This window comes from Fringilla coelebs (genome assembly GCF_963513975.1).
Source record: "Fringilla coelebs genome assembly, chromosome: 2".
Taxonomy (NCBI): Eukaryota; Metazoa; Chordata; class Aves; order Passeriformes; family Fringillidae; genus Fringilla; species Fringilla coelebs.
In genome coordinates, this window is record NC_140029.1 from 91,997,195 (window position 1) to 92,025,178 (window position 27,984).

The 27,984-nt window shown below is 40.8% G+C and overlaps 1 protein-coding gene across 1 annotated transcript; it reads right to left on the reverse strand.

Annotated features, from left to right (window-relative positions):
* Nucleotides 1–268: 268 nt before the first annotated feature.
* On the reverse strand, nt 269–27,519 carry CFAP91 (cilia and flagella associated protein 91). Its single transcript, XM_084226188.1, has 15 exons — nt 27,389–27,519; nt 24,499–24,582; nt 23,107–23,190; nt 22,026–22,207; nt 21,150–21,327; nt 20,656–20,813; nt 20,231–20,413; nt 19,947–20,089; nt 13,679–13,795; nt 10,611–10,682; nt 9,168–9,314; nt 6,454–6,675; nt 5,061–5,209; nt 3,775–3,866; nt 269–602 (listed from the first exon to the last, which is right to left on the reverse strand). Exons 1-15 carry the CDS (start codon nt 27,514–27,516, stop codon nt 349–351), a joined length of 2,193 nt encoding a protein of 730 aa, XP_084082314.1. The 5' UTR covers nt 27,517–27,519; the 3' UTR covers nt 269–348.
* Between the last annotated feature and the right edge of the window lie 465 nt (nt 27,520–27,984).

Below are 27,984 nucleotides of genomic sequence, written 5' to 3' on the forward strand. Positions count from 1 at the left end.
AAAAGCCCAGGTGCAGATTTTTATTGGTCTGTGCCAGGAAAACAAACAAGGAATGCTAACACTGCTTTCTCACTCAAGCTTCTCTAAATAATCAGAACAGAAAAATTAGCTAATGAAGTCCAAAGCAAGTTGGGGAAGGGAGTGGAGGGAGCTGCCACACCAAAATGTATACAGAATGATTTCAGGACAACACTGCTGGCAGGCAGCAGGAGGGACACTCAAGGGTTGTCTGGGTTTTCTGTTCAGGGTGCCCTGAAAAAGTAAATATAATGTGCTTCCCTTTCCCTCAGCATGCTCCAAACTCAAATCATAGAGGGGAAGGGAAACCCACCTCACTCATCTTCTGTCCTAGGAAGCTGTGGGATCCTTGTCGAAGCCTTCTCCAAGTTCACGTGCAACTGTGTCAGGGTCAGTGCTGTCAGCTGCACTTGGTCCAGCAGCTGTCCCACTCAGAGCCGTGCTGGCTGTCCCAGCAGGAGAATCCTCCCTTTTCTGGGTGGCAGATGTCTCCTGATGCAGTGCCAGATTAGTCAGAGCCCTCTCTGTGCCCCCGTGGATGATCCGATGAGCAGCGTAGATGTGTTTTCTTTGGGACTGCCTCACTGTGCATAAAAAGAGGTAAGGCTTTTACTTGGAAATGTACAGCAAAGTGTTCTCTGTAGGGGAGAAGGGAGGAGTAGCTTTTAGCAATCCTGCAGCTGTGGAAAAGTCTGTCTCAGGAAAAAAATCATGCCCTTCCAACTTTGGCTGAAAGCGTTCTACTGCCACCTAATAGCAGCAACCAACTTTGCATTTCACTTTGAAGACTGGCCCCCACAGTGGGAAGCACAGCCAAAATGTTCTCCTTTCCAGCTTTGGGAACAACTGGCCAGGACATATTATCAGGCTTTAAAATAACTTCTCCTTCAGTGTCTGTTAATTGCAGCAAGCCCCTGGAAGAATCCAGCTGAAATCTGCCATCTCCTGTGCCAGGATCTGACCCGCACTGAGAAACTCCTACTGAGTTCAAAGACTCAGAGCCATAAGTGACACATGAAGTCACCTGCTTACCTTATCACCTCTCCTCAGCTACTGCAGGATTGCCTCCTTTCATCCACAGTCATTTGTATGTATTTCCAACCCACCTCCTGGGAAATAATTAGCCAAGCCGAAGTGCTCACCCTACAGCTCTCCTTATTGCTCTTCACTATTCTTTGTTGGCCCTTTCCCTCTCTATTTCAGTCACGGGGACCGCAGTACTGTGTGCCTTACAGAGGGTGTGAGGAATGATGCAGAACAAGGGGTGGCTCTCATCCTGTCACTTCCCTACAGAAGTCCAAGACTTACTTTGGCCTGTTCCAAGGCTGAGCTGCACTTAGACTGTGAATCTGAAGCACTGGTGTCCTGCATGCTGGCACACAGTTCTGCTGTCCTGTCTCAGTCACTCAGCGTTACCAATCCACCCTGTTTATGTTTATCCATCTCCCAGGTCCACTTTGTCAACAATGAATGCAACTGGATCTCACTTGCATTTGAAAAGCTGACCTTCACCAGCCAGCCCTCATTCCCAGGAGAGGTTTCTCTACCCAAGGCATTTTGGCTTCAATCATGTTTGCATCAACTGCGTCAACTATACTGGGAATACTCCCCTGGAATTGCTGCAGTCCCTTTCTCCATCCACAGTGAATTCCATCTAAAGGACAGCGTGCTGAAATTGGTGAGTGACTGTCTTTTCCAAGTGAGGTTCTTCATATCAGCACAGTGACTTCTACTCCACTGAGGCAGGGTTCAGAATCGAGCTGCAGAGGTTTTTCAGGGTGAGCCAGCATTGGATAATCCCTGCTTTTACGCATCAAAATGCAACAGAATGAGGAGGAAAAAAAATGCCAAACTAGGTAATGGCAAAACGGGTGTGTAAGGGAAAGCTAAAGTGTAGGCAGGGACTGAACCTGCAGCCCTCAAATCTTTGCTCTACAAATGGATTTGCTCCTTTGACAGGTCAGATAACTGCGCTCTTAGATCACTTCCTGATAGTTTCAAGGAAGGTGAATGCTCAAGCAGGGGCCAGGTTGATAAAGCACAGTTTCATAATGAAAAATTTGGCTCACTGTAAGGAAGGCTTTAAAAGCCACCACAGAAATGGAATACACTAATGTGTTTATGAAATCTAATGCCATTCTTTGATACTATTTCCTTTTGATTTCCGTGGAATAGTTAATGATTCTGCTTCCCTGAAAGTATCACTCTGCAGGAGGTTTACAGCAGGGTGTGTTCATCAGAGTGTACAACAGGTAGAATTCAGCTGTCTTAAGTGAATGGAGCCCCCTCCACCCCATGCAGCAAGAGCAGAAGAGAGTATGAACCAGGTCTCTTCCTGACATTTGATTTCTGCTGTCACAAGAATATTGTGACAAATTTCTCCTGATCACATTAGAAGGAGCTTTCTTACTTAATTGCCTGCTGCTCTATTCCACCAGCATCCACTTTAATTTTTTAATGGATCTAGCTCTGCTTTCCAGGCAAACTCACTGTAGCTATCCCAGATTCTGAAGATTTTTTTTCTTCTATTGTTTGAGAGTGCATCTGAGGTTCTTTGTTCATTAGCTGCTGCTGCATTTAAGCCCAGTATGTGTTTTGAGCCTTGATATATGTCCTCACTATGTCCAGAATCCTAAGCCACTTCCAGATCTTCTTTCTGCTTTTATTTCTGAGACAGGCTAACCTGTGTGTGTTAGTGCCTGAGCTGCAGGCTTCACTGACTACCATTACATCACCTGCTCTGGAAGGCTGGCAGAAGCAGTGCTGGAGTGAAGGGAGCTGATTTAAGCTTGTGCAGAAATACCAGCTGCAGAACAGGTCCTGTTGTTGTGGCAATACACAAGCCAGGAAGAAGTAAGTTTGCACAATTCAGAGACCACAAAATGCATACTCAGGGCTTGTGTTCTCATTCACAAAGCAATACAAGAGGCCATGAACTAAGTGCCTTTGTTCTCTAGGCAGAGAAGTGCACTGCAGCAAGGACCCCTTCAAGCTCTATTGTGATGCAGTGGCTTTGCTTAGGTCATATTCACCACCTGTGCTGGTCAATAGAAACATCCCAGTTAGGAACAGCCACTTACCCATGACATTACTTAATGTAGTACACATTATTCCCCTCTGTATTTTGAAAGATGCTATTCCATTTTTGTTAAACAGAAACATACAACTGCAAGGTTACCTCCTTACAACATGATGCCACTACAGTCAACCTTAGAGCTTTATCTCTACCTCTTGCTCCCAGCCCACTGGGGAGGAGAGGGAAGCATAGGAAAGTGTATAACCTTCCTCCCAAATATGACATATATTTAAGTAATTTGCTTGTTAAAGTCTTCTTCCGCAGTTTTAGAAATTGCCACATAATAACACAATTCACAGCTGTGCTACTTAAAGATTTTTACCAGTTTGGTTCTGAATGTGCAATGGGCTGCTTCTTTTCAGGCAGTTTTATTGTTGCAGATACACCAAATTTATCATAGTAAGCCAGGTTGGAAGGCACCTCAAGGATTATTTGATCCAAATTTCCTTGGCAAAAACACAGGCCAGACCTTACAGCAGGTCTGAATTTCACTCATCATTTAAAAAGCTCACGAGAAACTGGAGAAAAAAGGGTGAAAGAGCTTAACTTTCTACCTGCAGAGTGCCAAAAAGGAATCTCAGGGAACTGAGACAACTCTTGGCTGCATCATTCCTTTCAGGGAGCTAGAATAAGGAGAGTGAAGCAGTTCACAAAGAAAATAAAGTTACTGTATTCCTTACCTCTTTCTCTCATAAAGTTTTTCTCAGCTTCTGGGATCAGGAAATTATAAACCAGCTCTGCTACAATCTCTTCTGACTGTAGGCGAGTCCGACTACAGGACAGATACACAGTGGTATTAGTACTTTAATTTTCTCTCCAGACCACCTCTGCACAAACAGGTCTCCCTTGTAAATATCCTCACTCTTTCCAAGGGAATGTATTGTCACGGCAGCAGTTATCAGCTGGGTCTCTCTTTATCCTACAAACACGTGACAGTGCAACTGCTCCCCTTTGCACTGCCAGTGTGTTCAACAGCACACTGGAAAGCAGGATTGCCTTACATTCCTTATTCTCACAGGTACTGAGAAGCTCAGTTCCCTCTGATGACAAACTGAGTTAGGCACACAGATATTGCTGAGGCTTTGTGTCTTTGCCAATTTAGTCTTTGGTCCATTGCTGAGTTTGCTAAATTCTTCCCTTTTGTGACTCTGCACTTGGCTGGCCCCCGTGCTCTTTTCCATGCCAGTGTTTGGTGGGTTCCCAGTTGGCTCAGGGGCTGCATGCATTATCTACGCTTCATTCCCCCAAGGATTCCAACGTTCTGCTTGTATTCATCTAGATACAGAATACACAGCTGCTCTGACATAGGAGAGTCACTGTGTCATTGGGATTTTTATGGCTCAATACCAAAAAAAGAGCATAGAAACTGCACCGGGGGTTTGGCAGGTCCTAAGAAGTATTCACTGCTGATGACCCAGCCAAACACAGACTGAGGTGATCTCAACAACTTACTTTACTCAAAGTGCCTTGTCAGGCAGCCATCAATATGAGTGAATTCCATGGAAATTGGCAGTTTCTTAAAGAACAGCCACCCCAGAATGAAAGGCTGTGTATAGCTGTATCTTTTAGGATCTCTTTCAAATGGATTTTCTGTAGTAGTGTAAATAAATGAAAAGATTGGTATGAATGGGTATTGCTTTAGGCAGTTCCCAGATTCACTTAAAGCTCAGTCACAGCCTCACACTGGTGTGGAGAAATCTAAAAAGGGTGATTCACAGATCACACAAGTGATTTGCAAAGGGAACCTGGCACACGCTGTATGGAAATAAGGCTCTGATGGATTTATATGTGTGTAGCAGGTAGGAGCAGCGTGGTTCCCATACAGCGGCCACACTAATGAAGCGACCATGAGCAGCACTGCTCTGCCCTTCCCATGGCTTGATGATGCACAAAGCCACAGATACACATGGTCAGGCAGGTTCTAAACTGCTGTGAACAGCCCCTCACGTGCTATTTAATAACCTACCGACTCTCCATTTCGTAAGCAATGTCATTGATTTCTACAGCCCTTTTCTGAATCTCTTCCCTGGCTTGCTCTTCAGCTGTCCTCTCCATGCTACTCAGGATAACATCTTCCAAGTAGGTGTCAATAGTTCTGTCCTGAACATCCACCACCTAGAACAAAACACCAAGATATTGTTCCTCTGCCTATTGCTGTGTCAAAAACATAGTGGAAAATTTCCAGAGAAGCGTGAACAACAGATTTTCACAAAACTCCTTGTTTCAGGCAGGCCAACCTGAGATTTGTTTTCAGAGATGCTTTCTGTAAAAAATTATTTTATAGAAATTCTTTCTGAGAACTGATTGAACAACTGCAGGTGAAAGAAAACCAATTCACAGATCCAATTCTGGTGCATTAGGTTAGTCCTGTGAATGCAATGGCAGTTGCTCCCTCAGTTCTGACGGTCCCCTGAGCAACAACTGCCAAGTAATAATCATGAATATTTACTTCAGTAAATAAATCAGCTTTCATTCAAGCAAACCCTGAAGGAAAAAGTTCCATCAAGCCAGTAAAAAACCAAGATAAAATTATTGGTTTCTTTATAATGGTTGTAGAGCTGAGATTCTAGAAATGGGTGTTTTCCATCTGCTAATCTGCAGGGCATAAGCTTATGGCACCTTGGCCTTACCTGCTTACCACTCAGAAATACATAAAAGATGAGAAGCTAAAATTAAAAAAAAATAAACATGATGCCAGACCCTTTTGGTATTAACCACCTCCCACAAGGTTTGAAAATTATTGGTTTAGTCAATTAGACTCCCACTCATGTCTTTCAATGGGGAGAAATATGCTTCATGCAGTCAAGAGCTAGGAAATAGGAACAGAACTATAGAATAGTTATGGAATATGTAATTCAATTTTTTTTTCTCTTGATTTCAAACTTATTTTATCTATTATTGTTACTTTAAAGTAAGTATTGTACCTCTTGTTATTTGCAGTCCACTTGGGCTGGGGGAGGGAGAGGCAAAATCTTTCCAAACCCTTGCTTAAAGGCATCCTTCCTGGAAAAGCACATACCAGTTCTGCTGGGCAGAACAAGTGCTGACAAAACATTATCCCCAGAGATGATCTAGGTACATCTCTTCTCCATAGGTGTTTATTGGAGGAATTTAGAAACCTACACCCATTCATGACAGGCGTTACAGGACTGTCTGTAGGGGAATTCAGATCATCCTTAGTTTAATGGGCATGACTCTCTCAGGAAGGCATCATCCTCTCTTCACTAAGCTTTCCATCTCAATTTTAGAACTAGTCATGACCAAAATCAGTGCTGAAGCAGCTCCCATCCATCTGGACCTTCCCACAAGGAGGCAGCTCCTACAAACTGCCTACAGTCCCAGCAGTGTCCCTCTCTTGCCTGTCTGAAAAGCTCATCTTCCTCATGCCGCCGGATCTCCTCCAGCTGCCGCCGTCCGCTCTCCTCAGCTTCCCGCATCCTCCTCTGCCTCTCAGCCAGCATGAGCAAAGCATGGATCTTCTGTTCTTCTTGCAGCCTCACCAGCTCTTTGGACAGAAAATCAAGCATGTTCGCCAGTGCCCTTCCTTCTACTGTGGCCAAGTCTCTTTCCAGTGCTGACAGCTTTCAAAAGAAAAATGCAAAGAATTGTGTTACAAACCCCAGGAATGTTGTACAAAGTCCCAGGACTACCACAGGCATGTGAGACAGTTCTGCAGCATCCACTCAGGATAGCCATGGGACAGTTCCAGGAGTTTGGCACTCTTCATGTGTTACATGCCCTGACTGGTTTCTGCGCAGTGCAACCATGAATACCTGCAGCTTCAGGCATTGAACCTAAAACTGTACAAGTTACTAACTGCTGACAAATTCAAATTGACAGTAATTATATGAAGTTTGCAGAAGTGCAAATGAGACCTCAAAATTCCGGGTAATGGAAAATCAGAAAGTCTGTGACAGAGTTGAGACAAATTTCCAGGTGCTCAGTATTACTGTGCCATTCACTCCTTGTTCCAGGCACATCCTGTTCTATGGGCTGGGTATGTGTGATTGCACTACAGAAAGAGACAAGATCTATAGGGAGTTCATTATCTCCAGAATGGACTCTGAAGCCACAGGCCTTGGCAGGAGAGAATGTCTGGAACTGGCTGGGATGCTGTGTTCTGTTGAAATAAACAGGCAATTACAGAATAGACCAAAACATAAAAGTTGAAGTGGAGCTGAAATATCCCAGACGAGTAATAATAAATCAGCTTTCCTATACAGCTGTGCCATTTGCCCAGGCAGTGTTTCAAAGGAAGTGGGATTGTCGATGTTGCACACATCTAGAAGTGACAGCACTTAGCCCACAGGTGTTTCAGATGGAAGATGGTAATGCAGTAACTGCACCACCCCACAGGGAGGGATAACATGGAACTAAAGTGCTCCCTCCTCTTCATTGCTCCAGGTGCTGTATATAAAACTGGTGTGAAATGGAGGAAAACAACTCAGGAACACTCTTGTGTTAGATTTTTTTCATAGATGAGTTAAAAATTTTCAGCTCCTCATCTTTGACTGTTTTATGTGGAGTTTCCATCCTCTCTAGGCAGGAAGCATTTATTTTACACTGAAACAGTCAAAAACGTGAGAAAAACCTGTGACCACCAAACCCTATAGAACTGAGAGTCATCAGCGACTTTCTGAAATAGCCACACACATAGAAAACTACTGCACATGCACTCAGAGAGTTTTGAAGTTCAAAATGTTTGAAAATCTGAACCCTGAACTATGAACCTTCAGAGACAGTTAAAAAAAAAAGTGAGAGGAGCCCGATACCAGCAGAGGGGGATAGTGGCTCTCCAAAAGGGAAATTCTGAGATCAGAGGTCAGTATCTTTACCATTCACTCTTTCTCCTTCTCTAAGAATGTCATTATGGTTTGAACTGCTTTCTCCTTCACTCTCACCTGGGCTTCCAGAAGAAATGGAGCACTGCAAATTTCTAATGCCTAAGGCTTTTATTTTCCTCTTAATTCCTCAGCAGAAGTATTCTGTATTCCCGCAATCCACACCTGAGCTTCCTGTGCATGAGGGAAATGCTAAATGATAAAACTCCATCAACTGGTTCTGCTTTTACTGGGATCTAAGGGGAAATTTTGTTGTTGCCCTACCAGCAGGAAACAGTGGTCTGGCTTCATCTCCACCAGGTCAACTTGCCAGTGGATGCTGTTATTGTAAAATGGAAGCTACCAAACTGCCTCACAGCTGATCATTGCAAAAACAGCAGAGCAGTAAAAATTACAAGACAACTTGCAGGAATGTGATAGATACTACGTTCTCTGAATTGTAGTGAACTCCGGACAAAATTTCTTTATGATCCACTCCTGACCAGCATCTGCCATTTCATTCACTTTCGTCTGGAAGGCTGTGGCACTGTAAGGAAAGGAGGATGGTAATTTGCATTCCTGGCTCTCACTAGATCCTTGGCAGAGAATGGAGCCCAAAATTTCTTTGCTCTGCATACAGTGGCAGGTACCTCAATGATGACCTTAGTCACCATTGCTAAAGTTCTAGAAGTCTTGAGTCCAGCAGGATTTACAAAATAAGTTGGCTTTGGCTGCCTTTGTGAGGTTTTATGTGTGAGGAAGAGCCTGAGAGGGTGCCAAGAAAAGGGACAGGAAAATGACAGAGCAGTAACAAACACTCAGGAAAACATCCAACAGATGTGAGTGACAAGCACTTATTGTGATACCAAGTCATAGTGCCCGTCAAACGGAGTGAAATGTGGGAAAACTGAGGGTCGTCTGACACTGCTGTTTGTTCAAAGCCCTGTAAATATAAATAAGTGCTCTGTCTGCAAACAAAGAAACACAGGCTGCATAGCAGCTGTGGTCAGGGTGCCTCAGTCTGTTTCTGAGATTCCCCAGAGCCTCCAGAGCAGTGAGAGAGCAATTTTAGCCCCTCAGGCATTCAGTGCTTGGCCTGTGCTAGGAGAGCTTTATTGCTATTGGGATGCCTTCTGTGCCGTGGATAACAGAAAACATAAAAAATTAAATGTGAAAGCGTTGTGGTACTGCAAGCACAGAGTGTCTGCTCAGGACAGAGCTGTGAATCAACCTTCCCATCTAAGCAAGCAAACCTGCTTCATTTGTGAGTCACGCTGTCGCTGTAAAGACAGTGTCATTTGCTCCTGTGCCTTCAAGAGCAGCTGTCCATCCTCCTGGAGCGCGTGAGTGGTGCGCAGCTCTTGGATCAGATCCAGGTGCCTCTCCTTCCCTTCAAATATCTTTAAAATAAAGGTGAACAAATGAGCATATTAAATGGAGAATACAGAGCAACGTTTTTGCCAGTAACACACATCCTTCTTCTCAAAGTTGCAAGGTCAGCTGTTACCATGACCTAGTTCTCTGTAACAAATTTGTGGTTGCATTTAGGCAAACCCTACAGCTGTCAGGTAAAGCTGCTACTTTTTTTTTTTTTTTTTTTTTTTTTTTTTTTTAGTTTTTTTTAATTATTATTATTATTCTGTTTGGCTTTACCCAAACTCAAACCACTGGAATGTGGAACAACACCACCTATGACAAAAGGGTAATAGTCTTCTGCAAACCCTGTTATATCAGTTCAACATCAAAGCTTCACAGTGTTTCAGCACCTCATGTCCTCTGACCTTCATTTTGAGGGAGCCCAGTAACAGCGCAAAGCCATAAACTGGTGGTGCTGAAACTGCTGCCATCCCTGTTATGGGGCTATGGGGCCCAGCCCACCCTGACACTGTTTTACTCTCAATCCCACTCTCTCCCAACAGGACTTCCAAGAGCAACAAAAGATCACCCAACCCTGCTTGGTCATTCTCCAACTCAGTAATGCATTTCTGATCCAGCAGTAGCTGGAAGAAGATTCCTAAAATGGTGGGACATTTCATGTTCTGAAAGTCAACAATCCTTCAGTGGCCTCAACCATCCTCCTCACAGATCATCACACAACTGGAGAACACTTGGGAACTCTATGTTCCACCTCAAGCCACTTCCACAATATCACATTGTTTGCTAAAGCTCAGGGTCCTCTGCATGAATACACTTAAAAACATTAAATAGTCACTGTAAGAGAGAGCATCAATAGTACTTTTTGGGGACACAAAAACAAACCTTCAGGATTGGTCTGATCACAAGTGACAGACTTGCTTAATATGAAGCCCACGAGGCATGGCTACTGAGTTAATTTTTAGTTAGACCCCCTTCTGTTCCCCTGAAAGCAGAATGATGGGTTCTGCACATCATGGTGGTAGGCTTCCATTGCTCCTCATCTGGGGTCCGGCTCACCACCAGTGGAAACCAGAAAGATGGTATGAAATACAAGCTGCCCTGCTGGGATGTGAGAGGTTTCTTATGCCTGGGACCTTGGCACAATCATGGCAGAATGTACTCATGGTCCAGGTCCAGTCTAGAATTTGCCACTGGATTAATTCTGTGAAGAGCCTCACTACCCTTGATTAGTGCTGTGGAAGCAAGATTGCAAACACCCTTTGCCATCAGTCATTCCCACCGTCATTCTGAAGACTGACATTAACAAAGAGGCAGAATACCATGTTCTGAAGAGCCCTGCCTCGGAGCAACTTCTGCAGACAGATCACTGCCAGGTCTATTTCCTCTTCCTCCTGCCAAAACATAACAAATAGCCACACAATAATCAACTATTTCTTTGAAGACTGGGATTTCTGTAGATTATCTGTCTAACTGTTTAACAGACTAACTCATATCCTGTCTTTTCTTGGTTGTTTCTGAACACCATTCTTCTAATTTCCAGGGAAAGGAAGGTGAGTCAGAATAACATGTACTTTCATGTTTTACAAGGGATAGAGAAGAAAGATTGTATAATTAGATTCTATTTGAAATTTTAGAGGGTCTTTAGAGATGAGAACCTAATGGTAAGGAGATGCTGATGGAGAAAATTACTGTATGCATTTTAAGTACTATTTGTAGCTTGACTGAATCTAAGTTTGCAAAAAAAGCATCAGCTACCTTAATTTAACAAGTCGAGACACTAAGAGGACAGAATACGTCCAAGAAAGCTGTTAACCATAAAAAAGGGTTTTAAATTAAAAGGGAACATTTACAATTTTTTGTTTGATATTTATTCCAGTTGTGATACTTATCAGAATAACTCAGAAAGTGATAGCTTGGAAGCAAAATTAACCACAGTCCATTGGGATTTGTCTCTTTGAGAGCTTTCCTGGCCTAGCATTGTGTGATTGATACCAGCCTGGAAGAATGATGGAGCAGGGTGGGAAAAGGAACATGACCACAGAAGGTAAAAAAAGGGGCTTATTTTAAATAGAGGAAGTAGACAAAGCACAGATGGCACCACTTTTTCTAGGTGAGGGGTTTTCTAGTGGAATTGACAGTAGGAAAAGGAAAAAGTTCATTGGGCGCCTGGGAAAAATAAAAAGAAATCTTAAAATTGGAAGCATGTTTTTTTTTAATAAAGAACCTATGAGGTCTGCATTGACATGTGGTATTTAAGAAGTGCTGGAAAAACAGGGAAGAGTGTGGGATGAGAGAAGTTGTGTGGGCTTGAATCTTAGTTATCTGTTTTTTCTTAGGTGTTGAAGATTAAGTTTTCCAAATGCAAAAGGAAGCATTCCTGCCTTTCCACACCAGCACCCCACCCAGCAGGAAGAAAGCAGAACTAGTGAGAGGACTTGTGATTTGGTATGTTCTTCTTCTCTGGAAAGAAGGAATGAATTTCCAGTCCTAGAGAGCTAAACTCTACCACATCACCTGGCTACAGTGTGAAATCCCTTCAGGACAGTTTTGGAGATGGTGATGGCAAACATACTGGTAAGCCAAACTGCTTGGTGTGATATTAACTAAGATTAGGTTTGAATTTTTATGAGGAGTGTTTTTCTGTACTTCTGTTTTTGAATGCTGCAAATGATGCCTTAGCAAGTGTAATCATCAGCTTGTCCATCTGCCTGCTACAGACCAGCAGGAAAGAATGAGGGCAGATGAAAAACCTATCATGCCCTGCAGAAATAAAAGAAAAATTAAGGATATAGAAGAATCTAGGAGATGGCTGCAAACTAGGGGAGGCTGGAGGAACGTTAAAAAGTAATGAAGGAATTCAGAGGTGCTCTGTGAGCTTGTTGTGACTATTAAGTTCATTAGAAATGACCAGGAGGGAGAAGCTGAGGATGCTTGCAGTAGTGCCTCCATTCTCTCCACTTTATCCTGGCACAGTTTCTTTCCAAGGTCCTCAGTTCTAGTGGGAAGCATTTAGCAGTTGGTACTCATATGGGTGTGTGGCAGGAAGAGAAGCATTAACAACACAGGAAAGCCTTGTTTTTAGTGCTCCTCAGAGCCACCTGGTAGGAGAAACCTTACTTGGATTTGGCAAGGCAGGAGATGTTAATGCTGCTCTTCAGTGGCTCAAGTGGCCTGATTTTACAGATGGAGCTTCGCTGGAAAGCTCCATCTTTTATCTGTTCACACATAAAAATTCTTGAAAATAAACCAAATGTTGACAAAATTCATGAAGATGGAATTCTATTGTATTGGAATTTAAAAAAACCCACCCAACTATAATCTGTGAACACACTCAAGAATAACTACAAGTGGTAGAAAATTTTTCTAAATTTCTTTACATGTTACCTCAAAGTACTTAAAAATCTGCCAAACTGGTAAGCCTAAACAGTGTAAACCCACCACTGCAATACGGTATCTAATGCTTAGAAGTTGGTAAAGCTGTGGAAAGCTCTCCCCAAGGAGATAAAAAATTCTTGTTCCAGTCATCTTAAAATAGACTGCAGAAAACATAGAATATCATACTGCACAAAGGAACACAGTAGCATGGATGATTTAATAAGACCTTCTCTCTTCACTTTCATGGTTGTGTGACTCTTAAATTCACAAGTTTAAATGGTTATTCTGTCTGATTCTTAGTACATCGTGAAAATGTTGTTAGTAAGAAGACAAAACAATCCACTGGGGCAACTAGCTCTTAAGTACGTTACTTTAACAAAGGAAAGGAAGTTGCAGCTCCCCTAAAAAGTAATTTTTTCCTACAGCATATCACAGCCCCCATGACACATCATTACTGCTGTTTCAATCTCTGCAGGAGAATCATTATCTGTGAACTAGTGCATGTTCATCAAACACTGCATCCTGCATGATGACAAGAGCTTCACTCCAGAAAATTAATGAAGTGCACGTTCAGTGCTAAGCAGCCAATGTCTCTCTGACTTCAATAAGTCTAAACTTAATTGCCTCACTGGATTATGATAGTGCTGTCATATCAGAAGGTTGGAAACTACTGAATCATAATGATAATAATAATGATGATGAAGATGATGCCTTTTTGTCCCCCAAGAACAAGGGAATAACATGTCTGCTAATTTTTGTCTTTATAAAATAAAGTTTAGTTCAGGATTTGGCCAACAGATACTGTAAATTATTTTCAAATCTTTGGCTGCCAGTATCCTTACAGAATAGAGACCAAGAGAGTCTTAAAAAACAATGATGGCTATTTTGAACATGGATGCACTCAAAAAAGATAAAGCTCCCTTCTTTCATTCCCTGGGCATTCCTTTAACAACTGTGTAGGAAACAATCAGGGATCAACAAGGGAAAAAAGTGCTAAAATCAGCTCACTTACAATTGATGGTTTTTCCAGGATTAGAGTGGGTGGCTTAGGAACAGGGCTTTCTACTTTTTCACAGACAGGGGGAGGCTTCTTTGGCTCCTTGGCTTTATTCTTCTTCTCCAGTAGTGCCTGCAAAAGACATCCAATTTACTAAGAATGTGGGTAGACAGAACAACATAACAAGGCCAGTCCTCTAGATGCTGACTGTTGCTGACTACACTGACTACAGGGAGCTGAAAGCTTTGCAAGCTTTTGGCTTCTATTTCTTACTGCAGATCAACTGAAAAACTGACTATGGTCAGTAGATGAGGTTATTGGCTGGTCAGAAGACATTGATGGGAATGTCAAAATCATATGTAAGAAGGAAGCAGGAGTTATTTTACTGTATTTACCAATAAGTCATCAGCACTTGTGAGTCACCTAAAATTAATCTAAAGTGGGTATGAACTTTATCTCTAATTCTCAAATAATTAATTTTCTAGGAATGCTATAACTCTTTTCCTTTTATGATAGGTAATGCTCATTACTGTGGTTTAGAAATGTGCAGTTGGGAGGTTTTATGAAGGGGTCACTTGAAGAGGGTATTGTCACTGTTCTGTGAGAGAGAAATGCCTTTGTATGATAAGCTATTACTGCACAAGATTGAACTAAATGACCCCTTCCTAGCAAAATATGTTTTGGAACTCTGCTCTGCTCATCTGCAACTGCCCAGCAGCCCCACAGCACCCACAGCAACTGTACAGGTGGACTGGGCGCAAAAGTGAAACTGTCTTGTCCAAAAACTTCCTTCTACCAAGAAAATGCAAAAGCCCATTAAGTGTGAGTTTATCTTGCTTGCAGCTGATTGGTGGCAGATGCCACATTTTGTCAGCAGAGTAGAGTGGAAGTGCCACCACATCCTCAGCTCTTTCAAGACATTTTCAAACTGTTTAAAAAGCCCAAGTCCTGCCAATTTCCCACCACCAGCCCCTTAGAACTAGATATTGAGATAAGCATTTCCAACTGCATGACAATGCTTGCCTGCTGCAGGACAGGACACTTTGGCTTGCACAGAAAGGCAAGGGAGTATATCCATTTAAAGCTTCTTCAAAACTGTAATCCTACTATTGTATGGGTTGGATCTTTAGTCTTATTATTGAAAGATCATATTTCAGCAAGGGAAAGTGTGCCTTTTGCTTTTTTCACTCTCTCTCTTTCAAATGTTCAAATACAGTATTTCACCAGGGAGGGAAATCAAAAGAAAAACTTAAGAAAAAAGATCAATGCTGAATTTAGCTCTCGAGTAACAGGAAAGTGATGGCGTTTGCACAGAATTTAATTGTGAATTTAACGAAGTTTTGAAACTCCAGTAGTCATTGTACAAAAACCCTTCTTGCATGTAGGATCTGATCTTTCAGGTCAGGATAATGAATTGCTCCAGAAAAGGAAAGAGGTTTCTAGGTGGAGGGGATAAAATACTTTACTACTGAAAGCTTCTTAAATGGTCCATGTTAATAATGGAAGAATCAGAGCCTATAAACTGCTTTTCAGCCATGTGAAATGGTTATAGCTCAAAAATGTTGAAAGATTTTCTGAGCTGTGCTTTGTATGTGAAGACCTTAGAGCTCCCTAGCATGAAGATTATAACAGAGATTTATAAGGAGATTTGCACGGCAGGGCAAAGGAAGCAGAAAGAAAAAGCTGCTGTAGTTGTGACTCTCTTGAAAACAATGGCTACTATGTTTATTAGTACAATCTCGCATTCATAAGAATTTTCCTAATAAAACTGTGGCCTCCAAAAATGTTTCCTGCTAACCAGAATAGCAAAATATAACCAGACTAACAACTTTTAAAGACAGAAAAATCTATGATTAATTTGGACAAGAGGGAATCCTTATTAATGCAGATTTGAGATATACTGCAGTTCTTAGAAGTGGCTTTATGTTTTCATGTCAACACTATCTAGTGCCTGCTTGACTATCTTTACTAAGTAAAAAAAAAATGCTTAGCATTTGCTTTCTCTAATCTGATGCTTTTAATGATTTTAAGATTTTAACATAAGAAAAGAAAAAATAAATATAGGAGCTTTGCCTAAACTGGTTCTGCCCAACTTAACAAGTTCTCATTTCTGGAAACAGAGACACCAGGACTCAAGAATCATTACAAAAATACTTGATTTTAAAAGATAAAAGTGCTAAATTTCTGAGTAACATACACCTAATGTTACTGTCTACATATCATATTCCAGTTCTCCTGATACAGACTACATTCCTTTATTCAGGTAGCAGGTTCAGAGTCAGGGTAGGATCTGACTGGATTGAACAGCGGAAGAACAAAAGTAATCTCTTTTCCATTCTCCTGCCAAATGCAGTGAACAGTAAATGGCACCCATGCTTTCCACCATACACCTTGGGTTCGCAGACAACTTCTGAGAGAAGGAGAACTCTTGACAGGATAACAGCTTAAGAAGCAACTCTCCATTCAAAGAAATCATTCAATCCATTCTTTAGATTCCTCCACTATCTACTCTGTGATCCTCTCCATTCCACAAGATCCTAGGTATATTTGATTTTTGTATACAGCACAAAGTATGCAGTCATGGTTCTCCTTCTTCCTCTTTGCTCACAAGTGATAATTGTGGGGATTACACAATCACAGAATCAATGAGGTAGGAAAAGATCAATGAGGTAGGAAGAGATCATGAGTTCAACACCACCATGGCAAGCAGACCATGGCACTGAGTCTGCCTTTTTTTTCATGTCCAGTATTTCTTTAAACACCTTCAGGGACCGTGACTCTACCACCTCCCTCAGCAGCCCATTCCAATGTCTAATCTGTGAAGAAATTTCTCCTAATTCCAATCTAAACCTCCACTGGTGCAGTTTAAGACTGTGCCCTCGTGTCCTGTCACTGGCTGCCTGGGAGAAGAGGCCAACCTCCACCTGGCTGCAGCCTCCTTTCAGGTAGGACCACCGAGGACAGGCTGCCAACCTGCTCAGCAATGCAGTGTGGCTGCTGCATCTTGGCTGATCCAGAATGACATAAAAGCTCTCAGAGCCTGTCTGAGCATGAGCCAACCAACACTGTGTAGTGATCTGTTCTTGAAGAAATTACTGCTTAAACAGCCTTTCCTATGCTTTGAAGTTGGCAGAGATTTTCTCCAGAGACATTCTTGGCCCCTCTACTTCTCTACCTCTTTCCAGCAACCGGATGAAGGAAAACAGACATGGTGAGAATTGCACTTGATGCTGAGGTGAGAAGTTTCTGGTTCTGACCTCATCTTGATACAACACTTTGAAACCACCTGATGCTTTATCTCTCTTGAGTCACCAGAGCACAGAGGGTCTGCCTAAAGTCATGTATTGTTCTGCACTGGGATGTCTTCTACCACCTCCTCCACTCCTTGGTGTATTCACTTTCCTAGCTGCATTTATTCCCTGCAGCAGTTATCTGTATTGGGATGTTATGTCCTTAATGCCCTGGATTTTCATACTAGGCTGTCTATATAATGGCTCACTTGCACTCCTTAAAGCACTGTTAGCTGCGCTGGCTAGGAACTATTCTTCTCTGTTCTTTTACTGATCTGACTAAAGATAAAGATTTTTGTTTTTATGGTAAATTTCGGGTCACTCCTGTTTCTGCCATGTTCTCTTATTTTAGAGAATTATTCAAAGATTACTGAGTGCACATAATACTTCTGCAAAAGGTTTTGGGATGGTCCTAAAATAAGTTTGCTTCTAAAATCACTTCTTTTGGGTTAGTTTCATGTCTGAAAGAAGCAGCTCTCATTCTTAGGAGGACACAGATCTGTTTTGTACTTACTTGGATTATTGCTTATCCCTTCTAAAAAGCATTAAGCTTACGAATACCCTCAATATGGCAAACAAAAAGGAATACAATGAGGGAGAACTCATCCATCTTTCCTCATGTTTGGCCAGAGAAGCAAGCCTTGACAACTTCCTTAATTAAAATTAATTACTTCTGAGGTCAGTATCTAGCATTCCTCCTATATTTGTCACTTGCTTCTAGATAATCCAGGAAAAATTTTAAAAACTCATTGTAGAGCTAGATCTCCATGCACTCTGAATATTCTAGGATTCCACTTTATTTCTAGGATTATGGGAGAGAATTTATGGATTAAGTGTGCTAGGAGAGCATTAAAATAAAGCTTTAGAATAGAAAACGGATCTGGCTACTCAGCTATAGAAATAAGACAAAGCAACACAGTGCCCTTGTAAGATGATCCCTAATTACCTGCTTTAAACTTCTTTTCTACTGTGTGTGATAGGAGGTTTGTTGGCACAATTGGGACCGCTTATTCCAAGTGGTCAGAGAGCTCCTCTCAAGCAGGATTGTCCTAAATTCTGTTAATGCAAGTACTCTGCATGCTTTACTGCTCTGCTTTTGACAGCTCCAGCAGCATTTGAGCTGGACCTGTCAGCAAGGCTCTGCTAAGCCAGAACATGCCGTAGCTATTGAACTTCAGAAGCAAAAGCCTCTGATGGGAGAAGTGACCAGGAACAGCAGCATAGTGCTCAAGAGCTAATTGGGGCAGTCATTTCTTGATTCTCTGAGCAGAAAGTTTTTTTAAATGTAACAGTGGAGGCAGTCTGGGTGTTTCATAGTGTCAGTACTCTCTGCTTGTCTGGACCAACCAGTCTGGTGTCTTTTTCTGTATATCTAAAAGCAGCAGTTAAATTTTGCACAATGGATTATTTTTGTCTGCAAAGGAAACAGTTTGTGATTTTAAAACAATATGCATTTGGCATTTCTGTGGTGGGGAAATGAGTATTACCTATGTTAGCCTCTCAGTTGCTATAAATCAGTGCAGACCAAGGGATCTACACCTATTTAAGAAAGAAAATGTCCAGAATTGTCTGCATTTGTTCTGCATTCCATCTTCCTTTGTCCACTGCTTTTTTTCTGAAGAGACATTACTGTGTGAGCAGCCAGCATTTGGCTGCTCACATTTCTTCTCTGTGGCTACAGTTTAGACACTTCACCACAGTCTTTCAAACCATGAGGGGTATTTGAAATGGACAGAACACAAGTGCTGTAACTGGAACTCAGCTCCAAAAGCTTGGACTAACATTCTGCTGACAATGAGAACCGTGTTATGATGCAGATTACACAATTACTTCTTGAATTTTACACAAACCCACCCAAACTCAAACCCCTTCAACATTTCTGTGTCTTTAAAACCACAAGTTTTGTCCTTACTCTTGAACAATTCCTGTAGCACTCAAGATTTTCTTTGGAAAGCTTCTTTCTGGATAATAATGAAATGCAATACTTCATCTTTACAAGATCCAGCAGAATTTAAATTTGAGGTAATATGATTGATTTTTCAGACCAAGATTTCAATTTAAAATTCAGCAATAGCAGGTCACTGTCTGCTTTGAAATTATTATTACATTACATTAAAACAAAAGAGGTGTGTATGCATATATATATATATATATATAAATGTAAGTGAAACCTTTACAAATTAGAGTCACTATTTTCCAAAGATACAGGAGCCAGCTAAGAATATTCCTGATTTTACATGAAGGTAACCCTCAACAGCATCACAAGAAGTGTACTTAAAAGTACACATAATTTACAAATATTGTGATTGCACATTCAAATGAGGCACTTCTTTCTTTGGTGGTTAATTGCATATATGGACACCTCATCTGCATGAACAGTTGTGATAAATTAAGATATGCAAAATGCTATTAGCATGTTTGCAAATCAGATGCTGTTCTTAGGGAACAACAGTGATATGCATCCACCATGGTGACCTGATTTTATGAGTGGGGTCATAAATCGTGCTTTTAATCATGTTTTGCTACAGATGCTTTTACAATATGTACTTAAAATGTACTTTTAAAATAATGTACAAAATTTTTAGAATACGAATCCAGATTTGCTTTCTTTAATTAATGGAGGCTTGACAGTGTGGCCAGAAGTGTATTAATAAAATGGAACAATGAGAATGAGAAAAGAGTGAGAATTTCAAATTGAAATAATATGTTCCAATCCAAATACCTGATATGTAGGAAGACAGATTTGTTTGTGCTTGCTGTCTACAGGATTGGAGCAGAAGCAGGAGTGAGAGTACAGATGGGCTGTGTACCACAGCAGTACTGGTCAAACCTGCAACAGTCTGCATGTTTGATTCATTCTGTCCTAGAAGCTGTTTTACAGAATATGAATTCAGTACAGAAAATTGGGAAGAAGCTTACACATCTTCCCAATTGCATTTATGAGCAGTTCAAATCTAGGAGGAACTGACATGCCGCTGGATGCAGCTTCATACCTGGTGAACTTGTGCCAGGACTACCTCTAGTCTTCCTGACCTTTTAATATAGCCAGTCTTAGTGACAATGCATTTAGGTTTTGGAGGTTTAATCTTCATCGGGAAGATAGAAGGCGGGGCAGATTTTTCCAGTTCACACAATCCTAAAATTATAATATGAAGAAAGATTATAATATCTACAAGGATTTTAATACAAACAGTGGTTAAGATGTGGAGGGAAACTTGAATTTTGGCAATATCTCAAGTAAGTACCTCCCCCAACTAAGTCTTCCAAAATGCCTTACCTGCGAAGGTGTTAAGATAGTAGTTTTTTACCGCATAGTAGTCAGAATTGTTGTCTGGGAAAAAACCAATTCGAGACAAAGGAGCGTATGTTTGTGATGCAAAGTCTTTATACTCTCTGATGATATCTCGTTTCTCCAGCTTTCCCATCCAATTCTTCCTCTTAGCTATCAGTTTTCTGAGCACTGAAAGGGAAATACAAATGTGAAACGGTTCACACAAATAGTTCTATAAAAGCTAAATCTTTGTAAATTCACAAGAGCTTTTGCTAGATAAAATAAAAACACAACAAACCAAATGCTAGCCATGCACATTGATACTGTGGATGCAACCTTTTTCGTTTTGAATAGATGGTAACCTTGTGAAAATAGAAATGACTTGTCTGAAAACTGTCTCATACCCCTCTCTTCCTGTCTTTCAGACTTACTCAATGCACAGTCATGCTGAATCTTTCTTATTTTCTCTTCTTTAGCCTTCTGATGATTTTGCCAATGGTTGTTCAAGCGCATGACATTCAGCTCATTCTGATTCTCCTCTCGCCTCTGCAGCATCTCCTTAAAGACTTCCATTTGAACCTTCTGCAACCTGAAAGGAAAGAAAAGGTCAGGCAGTACTGAGTGTACTCTGTAGTGTTCTGTGCAATGCTGTCACCATCAAATCCTACTTATCTTTACAAATAGCTCATATTGCATTTCTCATATTCAATCTTTCATTTTAAAAAGGGAGTTAAGCACTGATAAAATATATCGTGGTAGCAGGCCTGGAGACTAAATATAAGAAAAATATCCCTTCCCAAAATCAGAGTATTTTCAAAGAATTAGAAGGCTTGTTGTACCCTTCGGCCAATCCCCTAAACCTTCTTGCCCCTCCTCTATTCAGCAAATAATTAAAAGAAATAAAAGAGTATAAGCGGACTCCTACTTATCTATTTCCTCTTCTCTATAGGCCCACTCCTTCTTTTCCATGGCCTCCATCATCTTCAACCTCTTTGCGATGTTTGAGGGACTGTCCATGGGTGGCAGAGCTGCTTCCCAAGCGTGTTTTTCCCGGATGCGGTCAATAATCTCCATCTCAGCTTGTCCTGCTGGCAGCCCCCGACCTTACAGAGACAAGAAGCATTAGCTCTTTGGGAGATTGACAAATCCTACAAATAGCCACCACCAAAAAGTATGAGAGGGCTGGATGGTACAGGCCCACATGGTAAACACAGGCAGAACTGTCAAAAGCCAGAAGTAAATACTTCTAAGTCCAGTGAGATTCTACACTATGAGGCGTGGTAGGACCTGCAGTTGCTACAGTTCCGGGCACACTAACACTAGCACTTCATTCTTCTACTGCAGGCTACAAAGGGAGAAAAGCTTTTCTAGGAAGATACTTTCTGAAAATGAGCACTTTCTTTGGCATGTGCAGTCCATCATTGTTACAGGTGAGACACTGGGAGATGAGGATCACAGGTATGTTCCGGGGCAGCAGTCTTCATGCTGGGTTTTTTTAATGATGTTCAAAACTCAGAGCAGCTGGAGAACAGTGGGTAAATGGAAAAACTGCTTCTAGATCCCATTTGTAAAACATGACCTTTCTATATTGAATGGCCCTCAAAACCCTTCATGAAATGCCCCAGAACCATTAAGTAGTGAAATATCATACTTATTTTAGAAACAGACAAAATAATTGCCCCAAATGCACACAAAAAAAGACCACCAAAATTGGCAATAGACTTGAAACCTGACATTGAAAAGAACTTCCTGCTAAAGAGGTGTCATGATTATTATAATTTATCTTAATTTTGCAACTCACCCCAAGTGAGTGTAGCAAGTGTCAGAATTTCAGGGACTGAGCTACCGTGGACGACATATTCAGGGGAATAGGGATCTGTCTGTGCTTCACCATCCCTGTAATCTGTCTGTGTCCCCAGGGTTCGGCACATGAGGCCAAGGAGCTGGCTGTCCCCTGCAGCTGACGTGACACGTGACTCTATCCTAAAAAGAGGTGCAAGATGGAAGACTGGTCACATTCATTAAAAAAACCTCCAAGTAAACAAATCAGAAATGTGTCAGTCAAAGGTGGGAATCTTAAATATGCTTTGGTTTATCTTAACATTACTCCCATTGATATTAACTACATTATCTTTGGTAAAAGCAGACTGAGGCTATACTGAGTCTGAAACACCCTCCTTAAGTAAATAATCCAGAAATCTTCTAGTTTCAGCTCTCATGATTATTACATATAAATCTTCCTTACCTATCCATTCTAAAGCATTGCATTTAATGGACACAAAATCGTTGAAGTAACATGAAGTAGGACTGCTTCAATTTCATTTACATGTTTCTCTTTCCAACAATTCCAGAATAAAAATTTAATTCTGATATAAGCATGTGCTATTTCCATTAACTTTACCAGGAAGTGAATTTTACTACATGACCTCAAAATTTGATACTCTCTGAAAACCACATTAGACTACATTACTGATGCTCTACATCTCTGAGCAGTATGGCATCTATCACAGAGATTGTAATAAAATATCAGAAGACTTTTCAACAATATTGCTGTACTAGAGAAATCTTTTTTGCAATGTTATCTCTTCTAGAATTCAGAGACACCTAGCTTTCTGTTTCAAGCCTCACAGTCTTAACACACCAGAGACACATCCTTTATTCACAAAGCACTACTTTTATACTGTAAGCAAATTCTGAAACAGTCCATCATCTATTTCCTCTAGAATTCTCAATGATGAGAGCAGCACCTTACCTCTTAACAAGCTTTTCCTGTTGGTTCATTATGAAAAATAGTGGTCACCAGACAAATGGTTTCCTGATCTTTTTCTGGTGAGATGTTACCCATTACAAACAACAGTAATTTTCCAAAAGTCGCTACTTACTCTGTCTTTGTATCGGCAACAGCTTCTGGAACATGTGTTCTGGAAATGTGTTCTGCTGGAAGCAGCTTAGAAAACCTGAGAGGTCTGAAGAGAGAGAATGAAAGTAAGACAACAAGGATGAGCCTAAAAGATGATTATAGTTCAGAAAAACTGCAGTCCACTAGATTCAATGGAGCTAATACTAATTTTCCACAACTGTGGTTCTGTTAGTTGCAGTTTATGAATTGTGCCTAAATATTAAAGAACTCTTTCATAGCACTGGAGGAACAGAGAAAGTTTCATCAGTAAACACCAGGACTGAGTGTTATTCTTGTAAGTCAAAGCAGAAAGTGGAGTTGCAACACAAGACAATTACTAAAGTTAGTTTTGAGTGTGTTCCCAATATTTTGTGCATGTTTCACTAATTAGCTTACTTTTTTACTTCACTTTTATTTTTTTGAAAGAGTAGTGGGTTTTTTGAATAACTGCTTGAAATCCTGAAATTCATTCCTACAATTAGCTGATAAGCTGGTTTGGACTTACTTAATTTTATTGTATCATTTTTTGCAATACTTTATGAGGTATCTTGAAAGCGATTTGGGCTCAACTGCATATTAATAATTCCATCCTAGGCATTCTTATAGTTTGCATATTACAGCTCTCTATCAATTTCCCTTAGCCTTTGGGAGACTTTGAAGCTTAATTTCATATTGCAGATGATAACATCTCCTTGTTCTTTTAAAACTGTTGATAAAGGAGCCATAATAAACTTCAACTTATTAAACTTTGCAATTTTTTAATATTTAAAGTGGATATAGTGGCCAATAGCTGCTGAGTAAAATAGTGAATGCAATTCAAAGTGTATGTCACTAAGCCAAGAATGCTTATATGGTAGCTGTTGGTTCAGATCTTGAGTCCATTCCTGACCTGCAATGTCTTTGTGGAAGGAGCAGAGCAGTCCTGCAGGAGGGGACATGTATGAACAGTTAATCAAGGCTGCCCTTTCCTCCCTTTCTGCTCCTGGAAGAAACTGGGAGTTAAAGGGTTCCTTCTTAAGAAAACACCTTTCTAGGCGTCTAGAGAACCCCACTGCCTTTGTAAATATCTTCTTCCTTTGCACAGGATGATCTACAGCCCAAAGCTTTCTTATTAAGTACAGAATGTCTGATATATTTGTTTATATGGTCACTCATAACTGAAAATTCTGTCATAGTGTGAATGTAGAAAGACCTTGTGTTTTAAGACCTGGTTACTATTAAAATTTTCTATTTTATCAAAGAACTGATCAAAGTACTGACAGAAAATACAGAAAAAATAATGCTCTGGCCTTTACTTAGGTGCTCTTGAAAATGCACAGAAAGAAGCTGAACCCTGAAACAGACTTGATTTGAAACAAATCAGTTCATTCCTTACCGTGCAAAATATTTGTAGCGATTCCTACTATTAACTTCAGGATCTTCATACACAACCTGAGGTAGCTGAAGAGAAGACTGACCTCTGAAAGCCAAAATACAGTACATCATTTAGAAAGTACATTCAGAGCACTTATCTTTTTTCCTTATGCCTTTTTTTTTCCCTCTCTTCCCTCTGGTTGCACTATCCAACATGCACACTACAAATTTCCCCCAAGCCTCACACTTCTGCAAGCAATTATATTTTGGTTTATTTCACATTTACCTATGTAGCAAAACAGTCTGACACTTTATTTCCCACTATGTGTGGTCAAGAAATGGTCTTTACTGACTTTATTAAAACTTTCTTATGAGCTAGTTATGAAAAGCATTAACCAGTTGTACATGCTTGACTTTGTAAAGGAAACCATTTTTATTGGAAGTGGGGGGAGCAGGCTTATTGTCTCAAGAGTGAAACAGTTTCCAAATATGTGTAAAGACAGAATGAGCAAAGGAGAACGCGCTTTCTACCTTTGAACAGTAGGTAAAGAGATTTTGAGCAAATGTTTAAAAATTTAGAATCAGCAATTTCAATTTGAGTTCTCCAGTGAAGGAGAAAAATAGGACAATCATGGGAATGTTTCAAAATCTATGCTGGAACAACCATATCTTTTGCAAGAACACTTCTTATTTTTTCTTCCCATTTTGAATTTAAATTTTGCAGATGGGTTAAAATTTTCACTATAACATCTTCTTAAAGGCTTTGGAAGATCATGTGGAAAACCTCATTAAGGCAGTCAGTGAGATAATGGGTAGAACTGAGAAATTTGAAAGTTATTAATCAGGATTGCTATTTGATTTCACAACTGCCTTACACTCCAGTTTTACTCTTCTCAACCTGCACAGTTGTTAAAGACAAAAAATAGAAGATCTTCCTCGAGAAGTTGTGAATGCCCCATCCCTGGAAGTGTTTGAGACCCGGTTGGATGGAACTGTGAGTGAAAGGGGAACTACATGATCTTTAAGGTCCCCTCCACCCCAGGCCATTCTATGATTCTATGATGATTTTATTTCTTTGAGCTATGTATAAGGCAAGTCCTGAAGGCCAGGTTTTCTATAAGACCATTTTTGGCAACTTGTATGAATTCTGACCTCAAGATGTATGGGCTTGTGGGTACTGGGGTTGGTTGCTGACGCTTGATTTTAATGACAAAGGAATATTTACAGAGATACAATTAACAATACTTAACATTGCTCAACAGCTGACATCAAAACAGAGGATTACATGCTGAGACCTGTTGTCTTCCGAGCCCTCATCTAATTCCTGCAAACTGTGCTGTGGAATCTGGGGAGGCACAGTATGGCTACCTGCCACAGGAAAGCTTCGAGTGAGATGCTTCATTAACCCCCTGTGACACACAATTTACTGCCAAGGTAAGTTTAAAGTCATCTCTTCCCAAGGTTTTCAGTCACATCACATAAGAAAAGAGAAGGGAATATTTTGAGATGCAATGTCGTAACCTGATATACTTGCTCAGCACTAATCAACCTATTATTGCGAAGTTGTGTTTGTAATTCAAATGAGTTAATTGAGCTGATGGCTAGTTCCATTAGCTGACTTTATATATCAGACTGTTGCTCCATCCAGATGGATTTGTGTTTCATTCAGCACAGGTGGGCACTTATTCTTATGATCTAACTTTATTAGCATAAACCGTTCATCCTGTTATGGTATAGTTATAGGCACAATGGGAACCCAGGGAAATAGCCCTTTTTATTCCACAGATCCTGCCTCTTGCATGTCCTTGACTTATATTTGCTGACTTTGCTGAAATAAATGAGCATTTATTCCCAGTAACCTTGCAGAGGCAATGCAACTACTGAGAAGACAGCTGGGAAATATTCTGTCTTCCGTATCAGCAGCACTGTCAATCAGTGCAGGTTGAAACCGAGAGGATGTATTTCTCGTTTTTTGTTAATTGCAAGACATTTTGCAAATACATGTTGTTGAAATGCAAATTAACTTTAAAGCAGTGTAGTTGTTACAGAATTGCAGGCAAAATGTAAAAAGCCACTGAGGTGTTCATGCGCTGGGGACAGTTTGAAACACTGAAAATAGTATTAAGAAAAAATACTCCAAATTTAATTTTTTTTAAATTATGGAAATGAGAAGAATATGCCTTTAAAACTGAACAAAACCAGATGTGAAATCCACTGTATCACTCTTGAGTATCTTTGAATATTGTCTGGCATGTGGCAGAACTCAGTTATCAGCAACCCCAGAGCAAGCACCATCTGAAAAGCCCACGGTCTAAAGTCAGTTGCTTAAAGCAGAAAGAACCTTTGAAGACAAAAACCTAGGCTGACACCCGTAGTCTTGAATACAGCTTCAAGAGGAGTTAAAAAACCTGTGGTGTGGCAAAACACAAACTTTTTTTTTAATATCTGCTGAATCAGAACCCAAATTGTGACACCAGGAGAAAGCTCAACTAAGAAACCCCTGCACTAAAAATGTAGTGCCCTGGTTCAGGCCCCAAGGACCCTGGAAGGAGCAGCCAAAGCAACCTAACCAGCTGCAATTGCACGGGACTAAAATCAAAGAGCTCCCACTAAAGTAACACACATGAGTCACTGAAGTCTTCATAACTCATCTGATCTGTAAGAGATTGAAATAACTCTCTTCTTTTTCATGGCAACCGCTGCAAAGCGGATAGCACAGGGATGAAGGAATGTGCAACATCCACCCTGTAAGAAACAGATGGGTAACCATACTCCACAACAGCTGCAATCTCTTAATTTCAAGGGAAATATAAGTAGGAGCAAATTGCAGTCATCTCCACTTCAGCGTGCATGGCTTTTTGTTGGCTTTGTTTGTGTGTTTGTTTTAAATTGTCCAACCATAGAACACTTACACAGCAAGGCGCTGAAGAGCCTCCAGGCGCTGCTGAGCCCTCCATCTTTGACCAATATATGCAGGCACTGGATCTTCACTTGTGATACACAAACTGCAGGCTGGAAAATGAATCATTCCAGTAGCCATGCTTCAGAATATTGGTGCCTTCACCTAGCATTTGTGTGGACACAAAGAAGAGAGGCTGTAATTTCGCCACTTCAAACAGCATTAAAGAGAGCAGAATTCCAGCCCGCTGTGATTTAGAGGACTGCACATTAGGGATGGGGAAAGAAGGCGGCATACGTATGCTAATGATGTCAGCTAGTTAGATGGTTCTTCTCAAGATGTGGAGCATACAAGACTAGCAGCAGATGCACAGATTTGTCTTCTGGCTGTTTTCCAGTGCTAAACTTGTACTGAAAACCAAAAGGTCTAACGGTTTGTTACATAAAGAAGTTAGTGTGCAGTAACTGTGAATGTGCAGCAATGTGAACTTCTAGCACATTACCCCATGTAACTCCCTCCTATTTCTAGTGCTCTAGAAATTAGGTAACATATTCCACTTGCAGGGTAAAGTTACATTATTTTATACTGGAACGATTTTAGCATTTGTTA

Excerpts from the sequence above, each read along its gene's own strand:
- CFAP91 (XM_084226188.1), bottom strand. The coding sequence starts at position 27,516 with ATGGCTACTGGAATGATTCATTTTCCAGCCTGCAGTTTGTGTATCACA. Across the intron at positions 24,583-27,388 it reads GCTCTTCAGCGCCTTGCTGT|AGGTCAGTCTTCTCTTCAGC; the intron begins GTAAGTGTTCTA and ends TTTGGCTTTCAG. Across the intron at positions 23,191-24,498 it reads CGCTACAAATATTTTGCACG|ACCTCTCAGGTTTTCTAAGC; the intron begins GTAAGGAATGAA and ends CTCTCTCTTCAG.